The following is a 24302-nucleotide window of genomic DNA, read 5'->3' as shown; positions in this document are numbered from 1 at the left end:
CACATACCCGGCATCCTGGGGATCAGATGCTGCGGGCCAGCAGAGAGGAGATACTATGGGAGGAGGTGCAGCACATACCCGGCATCCTAGGGATCAGATGCTGCGGGCCAGCAGGGAGGAGATGCTATGGGAGGAGGTGCAGCACATACCCGACATCCTGGGGATCAGATGCTGCTGGCCAGCAGGGAGGAGATGCTATGGGAGGAGGTGCAGCACATACCCGGCATCCTGGGGATCAGATGCTGCGGGCCAGCAGAGAGGAGATACTATGGGAGGAGGTGCAGCACATACCCGGCATCCTAGGGATCAGATGCTGCGGGCCAGCAGGGAGGAGATGCTATGGGAGGAGGTGCAGCACATACCCAGCATCCTGGGGATCAGATGCTGCAGGCCAGCAGGGAGGAGATGCTATGGGAGGAGGTGCAGCACATACCCGGCATCCTGGGGCTCAGGCGCTGCGGGCCAGCAGGAAGGAGATGCTATGGGAGGAGGTGCAGCATATACCCGGCATCCTGGGGATCAGATGCTGCAGGGCAGCAGGGAGGAGATGCTATGGGAGGAGGTGCAGCACATACCCTGCATCCTGGGGATCAGATGCTGCGGGCCAGCAGGAAGGAGATGCTATGGGAGGAGGTGCAGGACATACCTGGCACCCTGGGGATCAGATGCTGCAGGCCAGCAGGGAGGAGATGCTATGGGAGGAGATGCAGCACATACCCGTCATCCTGGGGATCAGATGCTGCGGGCCAGCAGCAGGGAGGAGATGCTATGGGAGAGGTTCAGCACATACCCGGCATCCTGGGGATCAGATGCTGCAGGCCAGCAGGGAGGAGATGCTATGGGAGGAGGTGCAGCACATACTCGGCACCCTGGGGATCAGATGCTGCGGGCCAGCAGAGAGGAGATGCTATGGGAGGCGGTGCAGCACATACCCGGCATCCTGGGGATCAGATGCTTTGGGCCAGCAGGGAGGAGATACTATGGGAGGAGGTGCAGCACATACCCGGCATCCTAAGGATCAGATGATGCGGGCCAGCAGGGAGGAGATGCTATGGGAGGAGGTGCAGCACATACCCGGCATCCTGGGGATCAGATGCTGTGTGCCAGCAGAGAGGAGATGCTATGGGAGGAGGTGCAGCACATACCCGGCATCCTGGGGATCAAATGCTGCAGGCCAGCAGGGAGGTGATGCTATGGGAGGAGGTGCAGCACATACCCGGCATACTGGGGATCAGATGCTGCGGGCCAGCAGGGAGGAGATGCTATGGGAGGAGGTGCAGCACATACAGCGCATCCTGGGGATCAAATGCTGCAGGCCAGCAGGGAGGAGATGCTATGGGAGGAGGTGCAGCACATACCCGGCATCCTGGGGATCAAATGCTGCGGGCCAACAGGGAGGAGATGCTATGGGAGGAGATGCAGCACATACCCGGCATCCTGGGGATCAGATGCTGAGGGCCAGCAGGGAGGAGATGCTATGGGAGGAGGTGCAGCACATACCCGGCATCCTGGGGATCAGATGCTGCGGGCCAGCAGGGAGGAGATGCTATGGGAGGAGGTGCAGCACATACCTGGCATCCTGGGGATCAGATGCTGCGGGCCAGCAGGGAGGAGATGCTATGGGAGGAGGTGCAGCACATACCCGGCATCCTGGGTATCAGATGCTGCAGGCCAGCAGGGAGGAGATGCTATGGGAGGAGGTGCAGCACATACCCGGCATCCTGGGGATCAGATGCTGCGGGCCAGCAGGGAGGAGATGCTATGGGAGGAGGTGCAGCACATACTCGGCACCCTGGGGATCAGATGCTGCAGGCCAGCAGGGAGGAGATGCTATGGGAGGAGATGCAGCACATACCCGGCATCCTGGGGATCAGATGCTGCGGGCCAGCAGGGAGGAGATGCTATGGGAGAGGGGCAGCACATACCCGACATCCTGGGGATCAGGTGCTGCGGGCCAGCAGGGAGGAGATGCTATGGGAGGAGGTGCAGCACATACCCGGCATCCTGGAGATCAGATGCTGCGGGCCAGCAGGGAGGAGATGCTATGGGAGGAGGTGCAGCACATACCCGGCATCCTGGAGATCAGATGCTGCGGGCCAGCAGGGAGGAGATGCTATGGGAGGAGGTGCAGCACATACTCGGCACCCTGGGGATCAGATGCTGCGGGCCAGCAGAGAGGAGATGCTATGGGAGGCGGTGCAGCACATACCCGGCATCCTGGGGATCAGATGCTGCGGGCCAGCAGGGAGGAGATGCTATGGGAGGAGGTGCAGCACATACCCGGCATCCTGAGGATCAGATGCTGTGGGCCAGCAGGGAGGAGATGCTATGGGAGGAGGTGCAGCACAAACCCGGCATCCTGGGGATTAGATGCTGTGTGCCGGCAGGGAGGAGATGCTATGGGAGGAGGTGCAGCACATACCTGGCATCCTGGGGATCAGATGCTGTGGGCCAGCAGGGAGGAGATGCCATGGGAGGAGGTGCAGCACAAACCCGGCATCCTGGGGATTAGATGCTGTGTGCCGGCAGGGAGGAGATGCTATGGGAGGAGGTGCAGCACATACCCGGCATCCTAGGGATCAGATGCTGCGGGCCAGCAGGGAGGAGATGCTATGGGAGGAGGTGCAGCACATACCTGTCCTCCTGGGGATCAGATGCTGCAGGCCAGCAGGGAGGAGATGCTATGGGAGGAGGTGCAGCACATACCCGGCCTCCTGGGGATCAGATGCTGCAGGCCAACAGGGAGGAGATGCTATGGGAGGAGGTGCAGCACATACCCGGCATCCTGGGGATCAGATGCTGCGGGCCAGCAGGGAGGAGATGCCATGGGAGGAGGTGCAGCACAAACCCGGCATCCTGGGGATTAGATGCTGTGTGCCGGCAGGGAGGAGATGCTATGGGAGGAGGTGCAGCACATACCCGGCATCCTAGGGATCAGATGCTGCGGGCCAGCAGGGAGGAGATGCTATGGGAGGAGGTGCAGCACATACCCGTCCTCCTGGGGATCAGATGCTGCAGGCCAGCAGGGAGGAGATGCTATGGGAGGAGGTGCAGCACATACCCGGCCTCCTGGGGATCAGATGCTGCGGGCCAGCAGGGAGGGGATGCTATGGGAGGAGGTGCAGCACATACCCGGCATCCTGGGGATCAGATGCTGCGGGCCAGCAGGGAGGAGATGCTATGGGAGGAGGTGCAGCACATACCCGGCATCCTGGGGATCAGATGCTGCGGGCCAGCAGGGAGGAGATGCTATGGGAGGAGGTGCAGCACATACCCGGCATCCTGGGGATCAGATGCTGCGGGCCAGCAGGGAGGAGGTGCAACACATACCCGGCATCCTGGGGATCAGATGCCGCGGGCCAGCAGGGAAGAGATGCTGTCTTGGAGGAAGCGGGGAATAGGGGTAATTGTCCTCACAATGTATTGCTTCAGGCAACAAAAAGTCTAGAAGTCTAGAACCAGCCCTGCTTAGAATCATCGGCCGATTGTGACCTTACTAATTGTAACGTTTCCACATTTGGGATTCACATAGGAAGACAGCTAGGTAAACCCCTCCAGCCAGGAAATACAAAATCAATAACACAAAAATTGCTTACGCGCGTTGGGCGAACACCTGGATGTTCGGGTTCGGGAACGTTCGCCGAACATGGCCGCGATGTTCGGCATGTTCGGGCCGAACCCCGAACTCCCCAAACATCCCGCTTTTGGGGACCCTATGGGTTTGCAGGCATAAGGGGGGAGCATGCCCCGATCGCGGGGGGGGGGGGGTCGGAAATTCCCCCCACCCCCTCCGCTAGCGCTCCCCCCTCTGCCCGCTTCCCCATACAAAAGTTTAAGGAAAGTAAAATAATACCGGTGGTAGTGGCTGGCAGTGGCACTGTGAAGTGAGTCAGGAGGAGGAGTCCGGAGAGTGATGCGTTGAGGGAGGCCGGGCAGCGGGCCGTTCAGCGGTAGTACCCTTGTGGTACTTCCGCCCTTTCTCTGACCTCACGTCCTCTGCATACGAGGGTACGCGTCACGCCTACCCTCGTATGCGTCATCACGCAGAGGACGTGAGGTCAGAGAAAGGGCGGAAGTACCACAAGGGTACTACCGCTGAACCGCCCGCTGCCCGGCCTCCCTCAACGCGTCACTCTCCGGACTCCTCCTCCTGACTCACTTCACAGTGCCACTGCCAGCCACTACCACCGGTATTATTTTACTTTCCTTAAACTTTTGTATGGGGAAGCGGGCAGAGGGGGGAGCGCTAGCGGAGGGGGTGGGGGGAATTTCCGACCCCCCCCGCGATCGGGGCATGCTCCCCCCTTATGCCTGCGACCCCATAGGGGGGCCGTATTCGGCCGAACAGGGCCCTGTTCGGCCGAACAGGGGCCCTGTTCGGCCAGGCATTGAGCCGTTCGGGCGAACGCGAACAGTTTGGCCGAACACCACCAGGTGTTCGGCCGAACTCGAACATCACCCGAACAGGGTGATGTTCTGCAGAACCCGAACAGTGGCGAACACTGTTCGCTGCAAATTATGATAGATTCCACACAATATGCATCAGAAAATACAAGCCTAAACCAAGACTTAAAAAAGACGGCCATCCGCACTTAAATTAGACACTGGGCTATGCACGATGATAATGTGTCAGAGTTACTATTTTAAAAAAAGATCTAATTTGCCTCAATACTCTGGCACCGGTGTTCCTCTTGCCTCTATTTCTGGTGTCCTTCTGGGAGCAGCCCATCATTTAGCCCTCTGAAGTGCTCCTTGGGTTCCTAAAGATAGCCTGCTCTGCCTCCACCCTGTGTTTAGCGCCGTTGTGATAATTGTGGCGTTGCGCAGAGTGGAAGCCACGACGGCCCGTCTATTTGCAGTGCGAGAAAGAAGATACCCTTCAGGATGATGCCAAGACTTACGCTCATAGAGATGAAGAGGAAGTATATCAAAGGAGAGTTGCTGGGCACATAAGTCCTTTGCCATTCAGTCTTTTATTCAATAGTTACGGAGGTACATACGGTATATGTCATGTCAGCAGTGAGGGGTAGAAAGGAGGAGAGGTGAGTGCAGCCTAACAGCCGTTTCCTGGCAACCCGCTTCTGACAAAGTGGGTTGCCGTGACTGTCAGATTGTGACACCTCTCCTCCTTTCTACCCCTCACTGCTGACATAGACCATACGTACTACTGTAACTATTAAATAAAAGCTTGGATTTCAAAAGACCTATGTGCCTAGCTACTCTCCTTTGAAATAAAGTAATCCACCCTTAAAGTGGATCCGAGGTGAACTTTTACACATTGCATAATTGTGTTCCTTTCCTATTGTTTATAGGGCATTCCTCAAGCTAAATACTTTTTTGTTTTTGTTTTAATACTCTGTAACGATCGGTGTAACACAGAGAGGGTCTGATTACCGGTGATCTGCAGTATCACCGGGAATGCAGAATATACCCGATTATTGATGATCTGCAGTATCACCGATAATCAGATATATCTACTAACCTCTGGACACCTGAGAGAGAAGTGAGTGTTAACGTGTAACAGTAACACTAGAGAACTGTACCTAAGGACAGGGCCGGATTTACAGCTGAGGAGCCTATAGGCACAGAAGTTCTGGCGCCCTAAACTCCGCCCCTTAGTACAACAACCCCCCCCCCCCCAACCTAATTCTTATGAAACAAAATGCTCATGCTATAAACAACCCTTATATGGTAGGACATTAGACTATGGCTATGGTAGGATTAGATTTTGAGCTCTGAGGACAGTCAGTGACATGACTATGTACTCTGTACAGTGCTGCAGAAGATGTTAGTGCTATATAAAGGCATAATGATAATATGGTAGGACATCACTATGACTATGGTAGGATTAGATTGTGAGCTCCTCTGAGGACAGTCAGTGACATGACTATGTACTCTGTAAAGTGCTGCAGAAGATGTCAGTGCTATATAAATACATAATAATAATAATAATAATTAGGTAGGACATTAGACTATGACTATGGTAGGATTAGATTGTGAAAGGAAAGTAAGTGACATGAATATGTACTCTGTACAGTGCTGATGAAGATGTCAGTGCTATATAAACAATAATATGGTAGGACATAAAAATATGAATATGGTGGGTATTATAGTGTGAACTTCTCTAGGGATGGTCAGTGACATGACTATGTACTCTGTAAAGTGCTGCAGAAGGTTTCAGTAATGTATACATATATTATAATATGGTAGGACATCAGACTATGACTATGTTAGACTATGGTAGGGATTTCACTGTGTGCTACCATGCGGACATTCAGTGACATGACTATGTACTATGTAAAGTGCTGCAGAAGATGGCAGTGCTATATAAATACATAATAATAATAATAATAATAATAATAATAATAATAATAATATGGTAGGACATTAGACTATGACAGGATTAGATTGTGAGCTCCTCTGAGGACAGTCAGTGACATGACTGTACTCCGTACAGTGCTGCAGAAGATGTCAGTGCTATATAAATACATAATAATATGGTAGGACATTAGACTATAACTATGGTAGGATTAAATTGTGAGCTCCTCTGAGGGCAGTCAGTGACATGACTGTACTCCGTACAGTGCTGCAGAAGATGTTAGTGCTATATAAATACATAATAATAATATGGTAGGACATTAGACTATGACTATGGTAGGTTTAGATTGTGAGCTCCTCTAAAGACAGTCAGTGACATGACTATGTACTCTGTAATGTGCTGCAGAGGATGTCAGTGCTATATAAATACATAATAATAATATGGTAGGACTTCTATGACTACTATGGTAGGGTTAGAGTTAGTGTTGGGCGAACATCTAGATGTTCGGGTTCGGGCCGAACAGGCCGAACATGGCCGCGATGTTCGGGTGTTCGACCCGAACTCCGAACATAATGGAAGTCAATGGGGACCCGAACTTTTGTGCTTTGTAAAGCCTCCTTACATGCTACATACCCCAAATTTACAGGGTATGTGCACCTTGGGAGTGGGTACAAGAGGGAAAAAAATTTTAGCAAAAAGAGCTTATAGTTTTTGAGAAAATCGATTTTAAAGTTTCAAAGGGAAAACTGTCTTTTAAATGCGGGAAATGTCTGTTTTCTTTGCACAGGTAACATGCTTTTTGTCGGCATGCAGTCATAAATGTAATACATATAAGAGGTTCCAGGAAAAGGGACCGGTAACGCTAACCCAGCAGCAGCACACGTGATGGAACAAGAGGAGGGTGGCGCAGGAGGAGAAGGCCACGCTTTGAGACACAACAACCCAGGCCTTGCATGAGGACAAGAAGCGTGCGGATAGCAATTTGCATTTTGTCGCCATGCAGTCATAAATGTAATACAGATGAGAGGTTCAATAAACAGGGACCGGAAACGCTAACCCATCACAGATGTTCATTGTTCATGTTACTTGGTTGGGGTCCGGGAGTGTTGCGTAGTCGTTTCCAATCCAGGATTGATTCATTTTAATTTGAGTCAGACGGTCTGCATTTTCTGTGGAGAGGTGGATACGCCGCCGATCTGTGACGATGCCTCCGGCAGCACTGAAACAGCGTTCCAACATAACGCTGGCTGCCGGGCAAGCCAGCACCTCTATTGCGTACATTGCCAGTTTGTGCCAGGTGTCTAGCTTCGATACCCAATAGTTGAAGGGTGCAGATGGATTGTTCAACACAGCTACGCCATCTGACATGTAGTCCTTGACCATCTTCTCCAGGCGATCGGTGTTGGAGGTGGATCTGCACGCTTGCTGTTCTGTGTGCTGCTGCATGGGTGTCAGAAAATTTTCCCACTCCAAGGACACTGCCGATACCATTCCCTTTTGGGCACTAGCTGCGGCTTGTGTTGTTTGCTGCCCTCCTGGTCGTCCTGGGTTTGCGGAAGTCAGTCTGTCGGCGTACAACTGGCTAGAGGAGGGGGAGGATGTCAATCTCCTCTCTAAAGTCTCCACAAGGGCCTGCTGGTATTCTTCCATTTTGACCTGTCTGGCTCTTTCTTCAAGCAGTTTTGGAACATTGTGTTTGTACCGTGGATCCAGAAGGGTATAAACCCAGTAATTGGTGTTGTCCAGAATGCGCACAATGCGTGGGTCGCGTTCAATGCAGTCCAAGGCCGAAGAGGTCATAGCCTAGGGTCACAAAACCTGTTTATTGGGCAATTTCAATGGTGGCGAGTCTGACGTACATAAATCGCAGCAATGGCCGTTAGCAACGTCTGAATCTCACGAAATGTCTCATGCAGGTAGAAGACATATTGTTAGACTTGGGCTCCAAAGATGGGTTCCCTACATCTCTGCAAACCAGAGTTACAGGGCTCCAAAATTGGTAAAATCCCCCATAGGCTTTCATTGGGCCTCCTATTTACCGTTCCAAAATCTCACACCATTTCAAAGGGCAATGGCTCAGCAGTGGCAAAACTCACCAGTCATGATCCCCCTAAGGGTCCCTACAATGCTAGAAAATTTGGTACTGCTGAGCCATTGCCCTTTGAAAAGATGTGAGATTTTGGAAAGTGAAATAGGGAGCCAATGAAATCCTATGGGGGATTTTACCAATTTTGGACCCCTGTAACTCTGGTTTGCAGAGATGTAGGGACCCCATCTTTGGAATCCAAGTCTAACAATATGTCTTCTACCTGCATGAGACATTTCGTGAGATTCAGACTTTGCTAACGGCCATTGCTGCGATTTATGTACGTCACCATCACTACCATTGAAATAGCCCCAATAAACAGGTTTTTGTGACCCTAGGCTATGACCTCTTCGGCCTAGGGGCCCGAAACTCACCAGTCATGTTCCCCCTAAGGGTCCCTACAATGCTAGAAAATTTGGTACTGCTGAGCCATTGCCCTTTGAAAAGATGTGAGATTTTGGAAAGTGAAATAGGGAGCCAATGAAATCCTATGGGGGATTTTACCAATTTTGGACCCCTGTAACTCTGGTTTGCAGAGATGTAGGGACCCCATCTTTGGAATCCAAGTCTAACAATATGTCTTCTACCTGCATGAGACATTTCGTGAGATTCAGACTTTGCTAACGGCCATTGCTGCGATTTATGTACGTCACCATCACTACCATTGAAATAGCCCCAATAAACAGGTTTTTGTGACCCTAGGCTATGACCTCTTCGGCCTAGGGGCCCGAAACTCACCAGTCATGTTCCTCCTAAGGGTCCCTACAATGCTAGAAAATTTGGTACTGCTGAGCCATTGCCCTTTGAAAAGATGTGAGATTTTGGAAAGTGAAATAGGGAGCCAATGAAATCCTATGGGGGATTTTACCAATTTTGGACCCCTGTAACTCTGGTTTGCAGAGATGTAGGGACCCCATCTTTGGAATCCAAGTCTAACAATATGTCTTCTACCTGCATGAGACATTTCGTGAGATTCAGACTTTGCTAACGGCCATTGCTGCGATTTATGTACGTCACCATCACTACCATTGAAATAGCCCCAATAAACAGGTTTTTGTGACCCTAGGCTATGACCTCTTCGGCCTAGGGGCCCGAAACTCACCAGTCATGTTCCCCCTAAGGGTCCCTACAATGCTAGAAAATTTGGTACTGCTGAGCCATTGCCCTTTGAAAAGATGTGAGATTTTGGAAAGTGAAATAGGGAGCCAATGAAATCCTATGGGGGATTTTACCAATTTTGGACCCCTGTAACTCTGGTTTGCAGAGATGTAGGGACCCCATCTTTGGAATCCAAGTCTAACAATATGTCTTCTACCTGCATGAGACATTTCGTGAGATTCAGACTTTGCTAACGGCCATTGCTGCGATTTATGTACGTCACCATCACTACCATTGAAATAGCCCCAATAAACAGGTTTTTGTGACCCTAGGCTATGACCTCTTCGGCCTAGGGGCCCGAAACTCACCAGTCATGTTCCTCCTAAGGGTCCCTACAATGCTAGAAAATTTGCCACTGCTGAGTAATTGCCCTTTGAAAAGATGTGAGATTTTGGAAAGTGAAATAGGGAGCCAATGAAATCCTATGGGGGATTTTACCAATTTTGGACCCCTGTAACTCTGGTTTGCAGAGATGTAGGGACCCCATCTTTGGAATCCAAGTCTAACAATATGTCTTCTACCTGCATGAGACATTTCGTGAGATTCAGACTTTGCTAACGGCCATTGCTGCGATTTATGTACGTCACCATCGCTACCATTGAAATAGCCCCAATAAACAGGTTTTTGTGACCCTAGGCTATGACCTCTTCGGCCTAGGGGCCCGAAACTCACCAGTCATGTTCCCCCTAAGGGTCCCTACAATGCTAGAAAATTTGCCACTGCTGAGTAATTGCCCTTTGAAAAGATGTGAGATTTTGGAACTGTAAATAGGAGGCCCAATGAAAGCCTATGGGGGATTTTACCAAATTTGGAGCCCTGTAACTCTGGTTTGCAGAGATGTAGGGAACCCATCTTTGGAGCCCAAGTCTAACAATATGTCTTCTACCTGCATGAGACATTTCGTGAGATTCAGACGTTGCTAACGGCCATTGCTGCGATTTATGTACGTCAGACTCGCCACCATTGAAATTGCCCAATAAACAGGTTTTGTGACCCTAGGCTATGACCTCTTCGGCCTAGGACTGCATTGAACAAGACCCACGCATTGTGCGCATTCTGGACAACACCAATTACTGGGTTTATACCCTTCTGGATCCACGGTACAAACACAATGTTCCAAAACTGCTTGAAGAAAGAGCCAGACAGGTCAAAATGGAAGAATACCAGCAGGCCCTTGTGGAGACTTTAGAGAGGAGATTGACATCCTCCCCCTCCTCTAGCCAGTTGTACGCCGACAGACTGACTTCCGTAAACCCAGGACGACCAGGAGGGCAGCAAACAACACAAGCCGCAGCTAGTGCCCAAAAGGGAATGGTATCGGCAGTGTCCTTGGAGTGGGAAAATTTTCTGACACCCATGCAGCAGCACACAGAACAGCAAGCGTGCAGATCCACCTCCAACACCGATCGCCTGGAGAAGATGGTCAAGGACTACATGTCAGATGGCGTAGCTGTGTTGAACAATCCATCTGCACCCTTCAACTATTGGGTATCGAAGCTAGACACCTGGCACAAACTGGCAATGTACGCAATAGAGGTGCTGGCTTGCCCGGCAGCCAGCGTTATGTCGGAACGCTGTTTCAGTGCTGCCGGAGGCATCGTCACAGATCGGCGGCGTATCCGCCTCTCCACAGAAAATGCAGACCGTCTGACTCAAATTAAAATGAATCAATCCTGGATTGGAAACGACTACGCAACACTCCCGGACCCCAACCAAGTAACATGACCAATGAACATCTGGGATGGTGTAGCGTTTCCGGTCCCTGTTTATTGAACCTCTCATCTGTATTACATTTATGACTGCATGGCGACAAAATGCAAATTGCTATCCGCACGCTTCTTGTCCTCATGCAAGGCCTGGGTTGTTGTGTCTCAAAGCGTGGCCTTCTCCTCCTGCGCCACCCTCCTCTTGTTCCATCACGTGTGCTGCTGCTGGGTTAGCGTTACCGGTCCCTTTTCCTGGAACCTCTTATATGTATTACATTTATGACTGCATGCCGACAAAAAGCATGTTACCTGTGCAAAGAAAACAGACATTTCCCGCATTTAAAAGACAGTTTTCCCTTTGAAACTTTAAAATCGATTTTCTCAAAAACTATAAGCTCTTTTTGCTAAAAAATTTTTTCCTCTTGTACCCACTCCCAAGGTGCACATACCCTGTAAATTTGGGGTATGTAGCATGTAAGGAGGCTTTACAAAACACGAAAGTTCGGGTCCCCATTGACTTCCATTATGTTCGGAGTTCGGCCATGTTCGGCCCGAACCCGAACATCTAGATGTTCGCCCAACACTACACGTGACCCGTTCGGCCAATCACAGCGCTAGCCGAACGTTCGGGTAACGTTCGGCCATGCGCTCTTAGTTCGGCCATATGGCCGAACAGTTTGGCCGAACACCATCAGGTGTTCGGCCGAACCCGAACATCACCCGAACAGGGTGATGTTCTGCAGAACCCGAACAGTGGCGAACACTGTTCGCCCAACACTAGTTAGAGTGTAAGTGGCTCTGAGGCCAGTCAGTAACATGTATTCTGTAAAGTGCTGTAGAAGATTTTAATGCTTCATATATAATTCATAATAAAAATGAGCTAGGACAGACTAACTACATGGTGGGCACAGGGGGAATAAAACAGGGGTGGGGATGCACAGAGGATGAGCATGTGGGGGATGCACAGAGGGTGGGCATGGGGGGACACATACAAAAGGTGTATGGATGGGCATGCAGGGACGCAGAGGGGATGGGCACTTGAGGGACACTCAGGTGTGGGAACGTGCAGGACGCACAGGGGATGGGCATTCAGAGGACACACAGAGGGTGGGCATGTGAGGAACGCACATGGGGTGGGCATGTGAGGAACGCACATGGGGTGGGCATGTGAGGGACGCACATGGGGTGGGCATGCAGAGGACGCACATGGGGTGGGCATGCAGAAAAAGCACATGGGGTGGGCATGCAGAGGACGCACATGGGGTGGGCATGCAGAGGACGCACATGGGGTGGGCATGCAGAGGACGCACATGGGGTGGGCATGCAGAAAAAGCACATGGGGTGGGCATGCAGAGGACGCACATGGGGTGGGCATGCAGAGGACGCACATGGGGTGGGCATGCAGAGGACGCACATGGGGTGGGCATGCAGAAAAAGCACATGGGGTGGGCATGCAGAGGACGCACATGGGGTGGGCATGCAGAGGACGCACATGGGGTGGGCATGCAGAGGACGCACATGGGGTGGGCATGCAGAAAAAGCACATGGGGTGGGCATGCAGAGGACGCACATGGGGTGGGCATGCAGAGGACGCACATGGGGTGGGCATGCAGAGGACGCACATGGGGTGGGCATGCAGAAAAAGCACATGAGGTGCGCATGCGAGGGACACACAGATGGTGGGCAGTGGAGGACACACAGAGGGTAGGCACCAAGATTGACAGAGAGTTGGAGCATACTAGTAAAAAAAGAGATAGAGAGTGAGTAATGGCAAAAGACAAGAGGCCATACATGGTACATTACCTCCTCCCTCACTGTCATTGCTCTGGACTGGCAGCTGTCTGGCTGTCTCTGTGTGCACACTGCTGCTTCTGACTATGCTGCCTCCTCTGCGTGTCTCTTTCAGGCTGGCAGGCTTCAGTTTCTGTTCACAGCGTGTGACAGGCTGCTCACTGTGCACAGCTGAGTGCCCGCCCGAGTTTCTGCTCTCCCCCTCCTGCTTGGGATCCCTGTGCTCAGGATGTGAATCAGTGATCCTCACTCCTCTGAACTGAAGGATCAAATTCCGCGCCACAGCCGTCCATGTGTGACGCACAGCTAAGCTGTCACAGTCAGCTTCGTGGAGGAATGGAGAAGGCGGTGCTCTAGTGCGGCTCTGCCGCTTGATTCGTCCTCCATCTCCTCTTCTCCCGACTCTCCCCCTCCTTCAGGGCTTTGGGGCTGGGCGCACCAGTGCAGGCAGGGCAGGCTAATTTCGCTGTGCTGTGCAACTTGCTGCCAGTGATGCAATGCCCGCCCGCCTCGCCTTGGCCGCCCACGTTGTTCCTCAAACTCCCAGCTCCCCCCGCCGCCTATGCACGCAGCTGTTTGCAGCGCTGCGTGCAGGCATGGAACAGCGGCCGGTGGGCAGGGAGAGCGGCGTAATGAATGAATGTGAGAGTACTGTGTATCATCACTACCCGCCCGCAGCCCGCCCCTCACACCTCACTGTAGTTGCGACGGCGGCCGCCCGCTGTATTATCATGTAAATAAGTACACGAGCGGCCGCTATTGCGTATTCACTATTTTAAATTTAAAGGGGACATCAAAGAAATGCCGCCTTTGACCAATCAGGCGCCTGTAGGCACGTGCCTAGTGTGCCTTATGGTAAATCCGGCCCTGCCTAAGGAGTAGGTACAGAGGCAGTAAGGAATGCTGCACAGAAGTATGCTCCTTCCGTAAGCCTAGACTCTCCCGGGGGAGGAGCTAAGCAGAATGTGGGAAGGACAGAGCGTGAGTGACACCAATGAGCGGGTGCCACTAACAGATTTGGGAACTGCCTCTAACAGTAAGGCTAGTTCTCGAGGTCGGCCAAGCCAGGCCATCAACACACAGACAGATAAAGTACAGAATCAGAAGGCAGATGCGGAATCCAATAACAGGCAGGGTCAGGCAACGGAGAATCAGAATAACGAGGTACAGAATCAGGAGGCAGGTACAGAGTCCAGGAACGAGCAGAGATTGGCAACAGGACATCAGAAATAGCAAGGTACAGGATCAGAGTTCAGAGGAATAGTCAGGCAGGCAGAAGGTCATAACAAATAATACAATTCAATATTCCTAATGCTAAGTTGTGAGCTCCTTGATGTCAACACCTTTGGAAACTATGCTAGAACACAGAAACAGACAAGGCCTGAGTGCTACCACGTAGTGATCGCAACGACAGACAACCAGAGAATGACCAGCACCCAGTATATATACTATAGCGCTCTCCAGCGCCACCCTTAAGTGCTGGACCAATGAAAAGTGGTGGAGATGTCAGCTGACCAGCTTGGTCAGCTGACCTTCTTCTGGCTGTCATATAAACTATGTCTCTCAGCGCGCGCGTGCGTCATTCTGAACCTGTGTGGACTATCAGTCCCAGCCACACCAGTCACGCTTTGCAATGTCTCTGCTGGCCTGCACGCGGGGTGAGACGCACCGCTATCTGCACATGCGGTGGCCTCCCCGCGCCTGGTCAGACCGTCAGTAGCAGGCCTGTGCGCGCAAACCGCCGCGTTAGACGCGGCGGTTTCTCCGCGTTCCGCTATGCCAGCCGCGGAAACAGCCGCCTCATCCTGCGTCCATGCAGCGGCTTTTCCGCGTTTCTTCACATACTCGAATTACCTATAAACTAATAAAGCCACACCCACAGGTTTTCAGAGAGCCTTGGCAGTAGCAAGGGCTCATGGGAGCTCAGTCTGGGCAGGAGGAGGGGGAGGTGTTACTAGCCATTGCTTTCAGAGGCAGAGGGGAGGAGATTAGGCTGATGGCTCAAGATACAGATAAGCCTGCCTCTGTGTAATGTTTACAAACAAATAATTGGTACTTTTGCGCCTGTGCATAAATTGAATGTCACTTTTAATAATACATCCATTGATGCTGGATGTATTGGGCTGATTGCAGGTTATTCAGGAGTGGATGAAGTGTACTGTACATCTGTTTATTATTCATTTATTATTAAAAGTGACATTCAATTTATGCACAGGCGCAAAAGTACCAGTTATTTATTTTTTTATATGTGTTTAGTAGCGGGTACTATACTTACTATTTGCAGCCAATTTTAATTTATTTAACAAGCGCCACAACAGTGATTGTTTAATGTTTACAAACAACATGGCTGCTGTCATTGTATCACAGGAATAAATAATCATATTCTATTAAAGCTGTTTGCAGCTAGATATGCTGTGTAAACCATCTAAACTTTTGATAAGATATATAGACAAGTTACTTGTTATAGTAAGTTTTTCATCTCGAATCCGCTTTAACGAATGCGATAGACTGTAGGTTGGCTCTTAGCCAGAATCTGTTCCTAAGTCGGAAGATATGACATCTCTGCCCCCTGTATCTCCAGTGACCCCCTCTGTGTCACCTCTGTTCCTCTGTGTCTTCAATGTCCCCTTCTTTGCCACCTCTGCCCCCCCCCCCTCCACACACACACACACACACACACACACACACACACACACACACACACTCTGTGTTACCTCTGCCTCCCTGTTCCCTCAGTGTCTCCCTCTGCGCCACCTTTACCTCCACTATTTCCCTCTGAACCACCTCTGCCCCCCACTGTGTCTCTCTGTACCACCTCCGCCCCCTGTCCCCCTTTGTGTCAGCTCTGCCCTCCCCCCTCCCTCCCTACTTCCCCACACTATGTCATCTCTGTCCTCCTGTTCCCTCAGTGTCACCTTTATCACTGCTGTGTCCCTCTGTACCATCCTTTTTGCCTCCTTCGGTCCCCCTTTGTGCCTCTTTTTATGTCCTTGGGATGATCATAATGTTCTATTTTCACAGAAATTGGAACTTGCTATATAGTACAGTGTATCGAAGTGTTTCTGATGCTAAAACTAGGAAAATTATCATAAAAGTGGGTATCCTGAATAATCTACTGCTTTCTACTATATGCCACTACAGCACCTCTAAAGTATAGTTCGGAGGATAGTTCTATTTCATGCTTCTTTGATACCTTAAAGTGAACCTCCAGACTAAAAATCTACTCAGCAGCACTGAAAAGGCTTGGCGTTTCTTTAACCTGCTGAGCGGTCTGGACGAGCTCAGCTCGTCCAACACCGCCAGAGGCTGCCGCTCAGGCCCTGCTGGGCCGATTTGCACCAAATAAAAAGCAGCACACGCAGCCGGCACTTTGCCAGCCGCGTGTGCTGCCTGATCGCCGCTGCAGCGCGGCGATCCGCCGCGTGCAGCGGCGAAAGAGGGTCCCCCCAGCCGCCCGAGCCCAGCGTAGCCGGAACAAACAGTTCCGGCCAGCGCTAAGGGCTGGATCGGAGGCGGCTGACGTCAAGACGTCGGCTGACGTCCATGACGTCACTCCGCTCGTCGCCATGGCGACGAGGGAAGCGAAACACGGAGCGCCGCTCATTGCGGCCTTCCGTGTTATCTCTTGCCGCCGGAGGCGATCAGAAGATCGCCTCCGGAGCGCCCTCTAGTGGGCTTTCATGCAGCCAACTTTCAGTTGGCTGCATGAAATAGTTTTTTTTTTTATTTGAAAAAAACCCTCCCGCAGCCACCCTGGCGATTTAATCAGAACGCCAGGGTGGTTAACAGTTTCACAGCATCAGAACTTTGTTTTTCTTATCCAAGCCTAATTTTTGGCTGCACAGAAGCTAAGCTCCACCATATCAAAGAAAACTGCCCGGGCATTTTTCCCCTGATGCTGTGCAAAGCATGATGGGATTTCTGATGTTGTTGTTCTCGTTGCCTAGCAACTGGGAGGGGTAATCAGGACACAGGACAGTTGGAACTATGTCTCATGCTTCCTGTCACCTCCTTTCAACCAAAAAGATGGCTACCCTCATGAAAAAGATGGCTGCCCTCATGAAATCACAAACATTTTCCTGTTCTTCTAAAACAGGGTGGGTAAGAGATTATATTACCTATCTATTTTAATTCACATAACTAATGTAACTTAATGACAGTATGTTTGTTTAGGCTAAAGTTCCTCTTTACGGCTATTATAACCGTAGTTGCCAACATGATCTTGCTACTGTTTTGACTTTAGTTCTTCTCTAAAACTCTTTAATGTCTTCCTGCTGACAGGTAAACTTTAATTTATGTTGGAAGAAGAATCTTGCATGCCAAAATCCCACAGTCACCAGGTTAGAATTTCCGTCAAGTCATACATTCCAGGGAGTACAAAAAACCTCATCTCCACAAATGTTTCTTAGATTGCTCCGTTCACCAGGAATAAAGTCAATGCGATCTATGATCAGGTAGCACATGGAAAAAAAAGCAGACGTGAAACGTGATATGCCAATTACTCACCCTCGGACCTCTTTTCCCTGGGGGACCTGGTAAACCGGGAGGACCTGGAGGACCCTATAGAAGAGAGAGAGAGAGAGAGAAGCATGTTACTGAGAGTCTGAGCATGAGTAAGCTCCAGTGTCTCCGAGCCTCGATCCAAACTATCAATTACCAACACCTTGTAACCTCACAGTAGGATTACAGAGAGCAGCCTCAGTGCGACTGAGAATAATCCAACCATTCAGCGCTCAACAGAATACACAGGTTTCTCAATGAATGTCCATGGACAGTAATGCTTGTGAATTTTTGGCAAAATCATTTTCGCATTGAACATTTTATTTTCAATACTGAGAAAATTTTCACGAAAATAAAATTTATTTTTGCGTTTTTTGGGAGAAATCGATATTTTACCACCATACTTTGCAAAAAGCACAAAAATGCGGAAAAATTATATTTTTACCGCAAAAATTTGTACCATGAAAAATCGATATTGCTGTACAGCAAAAAACGCGAAAAATAACAAAAACTTGTTTTTGGTGGCAGTTTTTGCACAAAAATCGAATTTAACATTATGTTTTGCAAAAACGAATGCAAAAAGAATATTGGCATTTTCACTCATCACTATCCATGGAATTCCAGATTATTTACTGAAAGGAAACGGTGACCTTCCATTGCTTGTATATTGTACAGATCGATAAATACCTGGACACAGCACAAGTCATTAAAGGCTCACTATCACCAAAAATGATAACATCCAAAATACACAACATGTACATGTACATATGATGAGCACATTTCAGATTAAAATGCACTAAATTACTTTTCCCCTATGTTACTGTTAAAGAGGCACTCCAGTGAAAATAATGTAATAAAAAAAGTGCTTAATTTTTACAATAATTATGTATGAATGACTTAGTCAGTGTTTGCCCATTGTAACATCTTTCCTCTCCCTGATTTACATTCTGACATTTATCACATGGTGACATTTTTACTGCTGGCAGGTGATGTCAGTGGAAGGAGATGCTGCTTGCTTTTTTTTGGCAGTTGGAGACAGCTGTAAACAGCTGTTATTTCCCACAATGCAATGATATTTACAGACAGGAAACTGTCAGGACCATGGTCCTGACATCACACTGTGGGAGGGGTTTCACCACAATATCAGTCATACTGACCCCCCTGATGATCCGTTTGAGAAAAGGTAAAATTTCTCATGGGAAAAGGGGTATTAGCTACTGATTGGGATTTAATTCAATTACTGAATGGTAGTTGCTCAGTCACACTGTCAGAATGGTGGGCAACTGAACAGAGTGGCATCTTTGTATTGATCCTTTCCAGGGATTACTTTATTCTAATCAGATGAATGTGATATATTATATGCAAATACTTCATACTTAGCAAACACAGACAGCAGGCAGAGCTCTTATAGAGTACTTGTGACTTTAGAAAATGCAAAAAAACATACTCACCTTAGTAGATTAAGCTGTTTCCCTCCTCGCCGTTCCAATGCTGGGACCCCCAGAAACTCCTTGACAAAAGCTTTTTGATGGGAGGCTGCCCACACTGCGCAGGCTCAAATGGCTCACGCCTGTGCAGTAGCCTGGAGCCACTTGGGATAATTTTTTGCCGTCGAGTAGGAGTGGCTCCATGATAATGAGCAGGCGCGAGACGTCCTGCCCAGTGTGGCCGCGTTCCCTCACGGACGGGAGTGTGTCTGTGGACTTTCACAGGGTCTCAGGAAAGGAGGTTTCTTATCGATCTTTTTCAACCCAATGGGGAGCCCCAGCAGTATGCATCAGTATTGTGGCGCTTGTTCCCCGTAGAGGCAGCGGTGGACCTGAGCAGCGGCAATACAGAAGAAAGCTGGAGCTGACAGAAGAAGGCAGAAGGTGTCTGAAGATGGCAGAAGGTGGCCTAAGACGGAAGAAGGTGGCTTAAGACGGAAGAAGGTGGCTAAAGAAGTCAGAAGGTGACTGAAGAAGACAGAAGGTGACTGAAGCAGGCAGAAGGTAGCAGAAGGTGAGTGAAGACGAGAGAAGGTGACTGAAGAAGACAGAAGGTGACTGAAGCAGGCAGAAGGTGGCAGAAGAAGAGAGAAGATGGCTAAAGAAGGAAGAGGGTGGCAGAAGGTGACTGAAGATGGCGGGATCTGACAGAAGACTGCAGAAGGTGACTGAAGAAGCAAGAAAATGCCTGAAGAAGGCAGGAGCTGACAGAAGAAGGCAAAAGGTGGCAGGAGGTGACTAAAGAAAGCACACGGTAAAGGTGTAAGAAGAAGGCAGCTGTTATGATCAAGCAGTTCTGATGTCATTACATGCATTTTCTTGCATAGTTTGGTTTGCACTTAAACTAGTTGCTGATTCCATCTGCAGTCGCTCTGAAGTTAATGACAGTTTAATATGCTTTTGTGTACACAAACATTGTCTGCTGCAATGGAGGGGCAATCCCTTTCCTGCAGGCTGCATATCATTGTCTGCCTTTTCCTGCTGTCAGCCTGTGATTAATTACCATTCACTTGTGTGGGAATCTGCAGGTCTGCTCCCATTGGATGACCTCAGTATAAAGAACTGCTTCCTGCAATGCTTGATGGGCTACCATAGTCTCAGATTCTGTCTGTTACTCTGCCCGTGCCCCACCTCATTCCTAGTCCGTGTGGACTGCGCTGACTCCTGCGAAGGGGTCAGCGAGTCCTCCTAGTTCTGCTCTTGTTCTAGAAGTTGTTACTCTGCTTGTCTTGTGTCATATATTGGTTCATCGCCAATATATACGCATACTTGCGCATTTTATTATTTTCCTTGTATTCGTGTTACGTTGATACATCAGTGTCGCTGATATATACGTACACGAACTGTTTATATCCTATGTTCCGTTAGTCAGCGTTCCAGCACGCTGAGCTAGTTATCCTGTTCCTGGTCCTGTTTGTGGATTGCGTTCATCTCTGCGAAGAGATAGCGAATCCTTCTGAGTCCTGTTCCCTGTATTACTCCAGCCTTAGTCAGAGTTCCTGCTTATGTCATATATCGGTTCATTGCCGATATATACATATGTTAATCAGACGTTACAAATAGTTTCATTGATAGCTGTAATTGTAATACGCTAGGAAATCATACTTATTGTATATTTATCTGTGTTACGTTCATCTATCTTGATCCTGCTATTTCCTGACTATCCTGTCCTGTCTTTGTGAGGCACGCCATTGCTGCAAACGCATTGGCTGCCTCATTCCAGTCTGTTTTATTGTGGACGCTTGCTGTCACTAAGTAGTGGCTAGTTTAGCAAGCGTTCATTCTGTCTACCTGTCCTGATCTCCTCAGTCCTGGTTTATGCGTTTAGCGCTACTTTGCGCTGAGACGTTATTACGAAAGTGTTGTTTGTGGCTGTTCGGATCTGCACCGGCTCTGTGCACCACAATCTCCTATTGGAGTCAGTCCTCTCCTCCACTAAACTGGGGATATCCTGATTCCTTGTGCTGGTGTGTGTACCTCCTTCACGTCAGCTTATGTGTTGCATGCTGACTGTGGAGATTACACCTCCAAGCTTAACATTATGGTAGCCCCTTTACCAATCCCTATTGTGGGGGGAATTTCCAGAAATTATGACACTGTTTGTCAGGGGTTGTAAGGTACCTTGAGGGTTGGAGACCGATGTGCTGGAGGTAGCAGCTCTTGCAACTTACCAACGGGAAACCCTGGAGTGGAAACAGGAATCTCCAGTTGGCACGGGGCAGGAGCGCTTGCAGGAAGTCACTGTAGCGCTCCCACAGGTTGAGTCTGGTACTGCAATGACTCAAACACCAGGTAGACTTGAGGACTGAAGCAGATCCAGGAACGGGCACAGGTCTGGCAGCAAAGCGGATACTCAAACAGGCGGTGGTCGGCAGCAGAGAGGGTAGTCGTACTTGGCAGAGGTTGGCAACAGAGCGGGTAATCAGACAGGCAGTGGTCGGCAGCAGAGAGGGTAGTCGTACTTGGCAAAGGTCGGCAACAGAGCGGGTAGTCAGACGAGCCAGGTTCAGTAACATCAGATCAGGGCAGAGCTTAGTCAGCACACGGGAACACACACACTCACAGAACTTGCTGCAATACTACAGCAACCAGAGTGTGATGCTCTCCAGGCTTAAATAGGCCGTTTGGGCGTGCCCAGCGTAACGTACGACGCGCGTGCGCAGAAACGCACGGCGCCACGCAACGCCCACGTCAGAGCAACATGTACAAACAGACGCCCCTCACGCGCGCTGGCGTGCACGCGGCACTCACAGCAACGCCTTCCGGCGCCATTGCCTGCGCCGCCCGACGCGACGCGCATGAGCGCACCACGCCAGGCCGCCGATTATGGAGACCGGCCGAGATGCCCCCGGACGCCTGCCGACATCCGTGCGTGCCAGCCGCCTCGCCTGGACAGGTAACTGACCGTGACAATGCCCCCTCCTTAAAGGCAGCCTCCGGATGCCCTCTGATACAGGCTTATGAGGGTATTTCCGATGAAACTCCTTAACTAGGCGATTAGCATGAATATTAACAGCTGGCTCCCAAGAGCTCTCTTCCGGACCATAGCCTTCCCATTTGACCAGATACTGGATTTTTCTACCTCTTCTCCTAGAGTCCAGAATAGCCTCCACCTCAAATTCCTCTTCTCCATCAATTTCAATAGGTGCTGGAGGGCCCACATTGCGATCTGGAAAAACATCTGCAACTGCTGGTTTAAGAAGAGACACATGGAAAACTGGGTGGATCTTGAGAGTCTTGGGAAGTGTGAGCTCATAAGCCACTTGACCAATCTTCTTTTTTACAGGGAAGGGACCGATATACTTAGGTCCCAGTTTGCGTGAAGGACCTGGCAATTTCAGATGTGCAGTAGATAAAAACACAGTATCTCCCACTGTTAATTCCAGCTCACCTCTTCTATGGACATCAGCATTTCTCTTAAACGCCTCTTGTGCTTTAGCCATGTTGTCCTGAAGAAGCTTGTTATTGTCAGAGAGGAAGTGGACTAGCTCCCCTGCAGCTGGTACAGATGCCTCTGGAATTAGATTAGGCAAGAAGGTGGGATGAAACCCGTAATTTGCAAAAAACGGGGATTGTTGAATAGCTGAATGACAGGAATTATTGTAAGCAAATTCAGCCAAAGGTAACAGATGAAGCCAATTATCCTGTGTAGTAGTCAAAAAACACCTGAGGTACTGTTCTAAAGTCTGATTTGTTCGTTCCGTTTGTCCATTTGACTGAGGGTGGTAGGCCGATGAAAAATGTAATTGTATATCCAGTAGTTTGCATAATGCTCTCCAAAACCGGGAAGTAAACTGAGTCCCTCTGTCAGAGACTATATCTCCTGGGACACCATGCAGCCGAACAATTTCTCTGATAAAGGTAGTAGCTGTTGTTTGTGCAGACGGCGTATTATGCATGGGTATGAAGTGCGCCATCTTAGACAATCGGTCTATTACCACAAAAATGGTGTTAAATCCTTCCGAAACAGGCAATTCCACAATAAAATCCATGGCAATTGAAAACCAGGGTCTTGGAGGCACTGGTAGAGGATCTAAGAGTCCCCATGGCTTCAATCTAGATCCTTTGGCACAACAACAGGTTCTACAGGCTCTCACGTACTCTTTACAATCCTTCCTTAGATCAGGCCACCAAAAGGAACGTTGCACCAGCTCCTGAGTCTTGGATACCCCAAAATGACCTGCCAGTTGATGGTCATGCCACAGTTTTAACACTGATGTGCGAAGATCTTGAGGAATAAAGATTTTATCTTCATGATACCATAGACCATCCTTGAACATTAGAAATGACTCATCTGTATCAGAAAGCCCGAATTTACTCTGCTGAATTTGCTTGACCAGATCAGGTTGTAGAATCAGGAAATTATGACTTGACAGAATTGTATCTGGACAAACTGGTGACACTTCCTCCTCCGGAAACATCCGAGATAAGGCATCTGGTTTGATGTTCTTTGACCCAGGTCGATATGTTATGTGGAAAGAGAATCTAGAAAAAAAAAAGTGCCCATCTTGCTTGTCTGGGGTTCAGTCTCTTAGCAGTCTTTAGATACTCAAGATTTTGATGATCCGTGTAGATCAAAATAGGGTGACTTGCACCTTCCAGTAAGTACCTCCATTCCTCTAAAGCGTTCTTAATTGCCAACAATTCTCTATCCCCGACATCATAATTCCTCTCAGCAGGAGTCAGTTTCCTAGAGAAATATGCCACTGGATGTAGCAGGAATTTCACCCCTTGTCTCTGAGATAGAACTGCTCCCACCGCCATTTCAGATGCATCCACTTCCAATAAATAAGGCAAGGCAGGGTCAGGGTGTCTAAGAATGGGAGCAGTTGTAAACAATTCCTTGAGTCTTTCAAAAGAGGCTTGCGCTTCAGTACTCCAGACAAATCGTTCTTGCTGACGAGTAAGTTGAGTGATAGGTAAGATTATTGCTGAAAAATGTTTGATGAACCTGCGGTAAAAATTTGCAAAACCGATAAACCGTTGAACTGCCTTCTTGTTCGTAGGAGGTGGCCAATCGATGATTGCCTGAATCTTTTGTGGATCCATGGTAAATCCTTCTGCAGAGATGATAAGACCCAAGAACTGAATTGATTCTTTTTCAAACTCGCATTTTTCTGCCTTTACATAAAGTTTATGCAACCTAAGCCGAGACAGAACTTGACCTACTTGAGAGCGATGAATCTCCACTGAAGGCGAGAATACAAGGATGTCATCCAAGTAGACGATAATGAAATGATCCAAGAAGTCCTTAA

The 24302-nt window shown here is 49.4% G+C and overlaps 1 protein-coding gene across 1 annotated transcript in view; it reads right to left on the bottom strand.

Annotated features, from left to right (window-relative positions):
• COL24A1 (collagen type XXIV alpha 1 chain) overlaps positions 1 to 24302 on the bottom strand; it is a 505872-nt gene that overhangs the window by 354363 nt on the left and 127207 nt on the right. The window contains exon 4 of the mRNA XM_068239109.1: positions 17567 to 17620. Within this exon, the coding sequence (XP_068095210.1) occupies positions 17567 to 17620 (54 nt within the window). The remainder of the gene's footprint in view (positions 1 to 17566; positions 17621 to 24302) is intronic.

This window comes from Hyperolius riggenbachi, chromosome 6 (genome assembly GCF_040937935.1).
Source record: "Hyperolius riggenbachi isolate aHypRig1 chromosome 6, aHypRig1.pri, whole genome shotgun sequence".
Lineage (NCBI taxonomy): Eukaryota > Metazoa > Chordata > Amphibia > Anura > Hyperoliidae > Hyperolius > Hyperolius riggenbachi.
The sequence above is the reverse complement of the archived record's forward strand: the minus strand, read 5'-3'. Positions and strand labels throughout refer to the sequence as shown.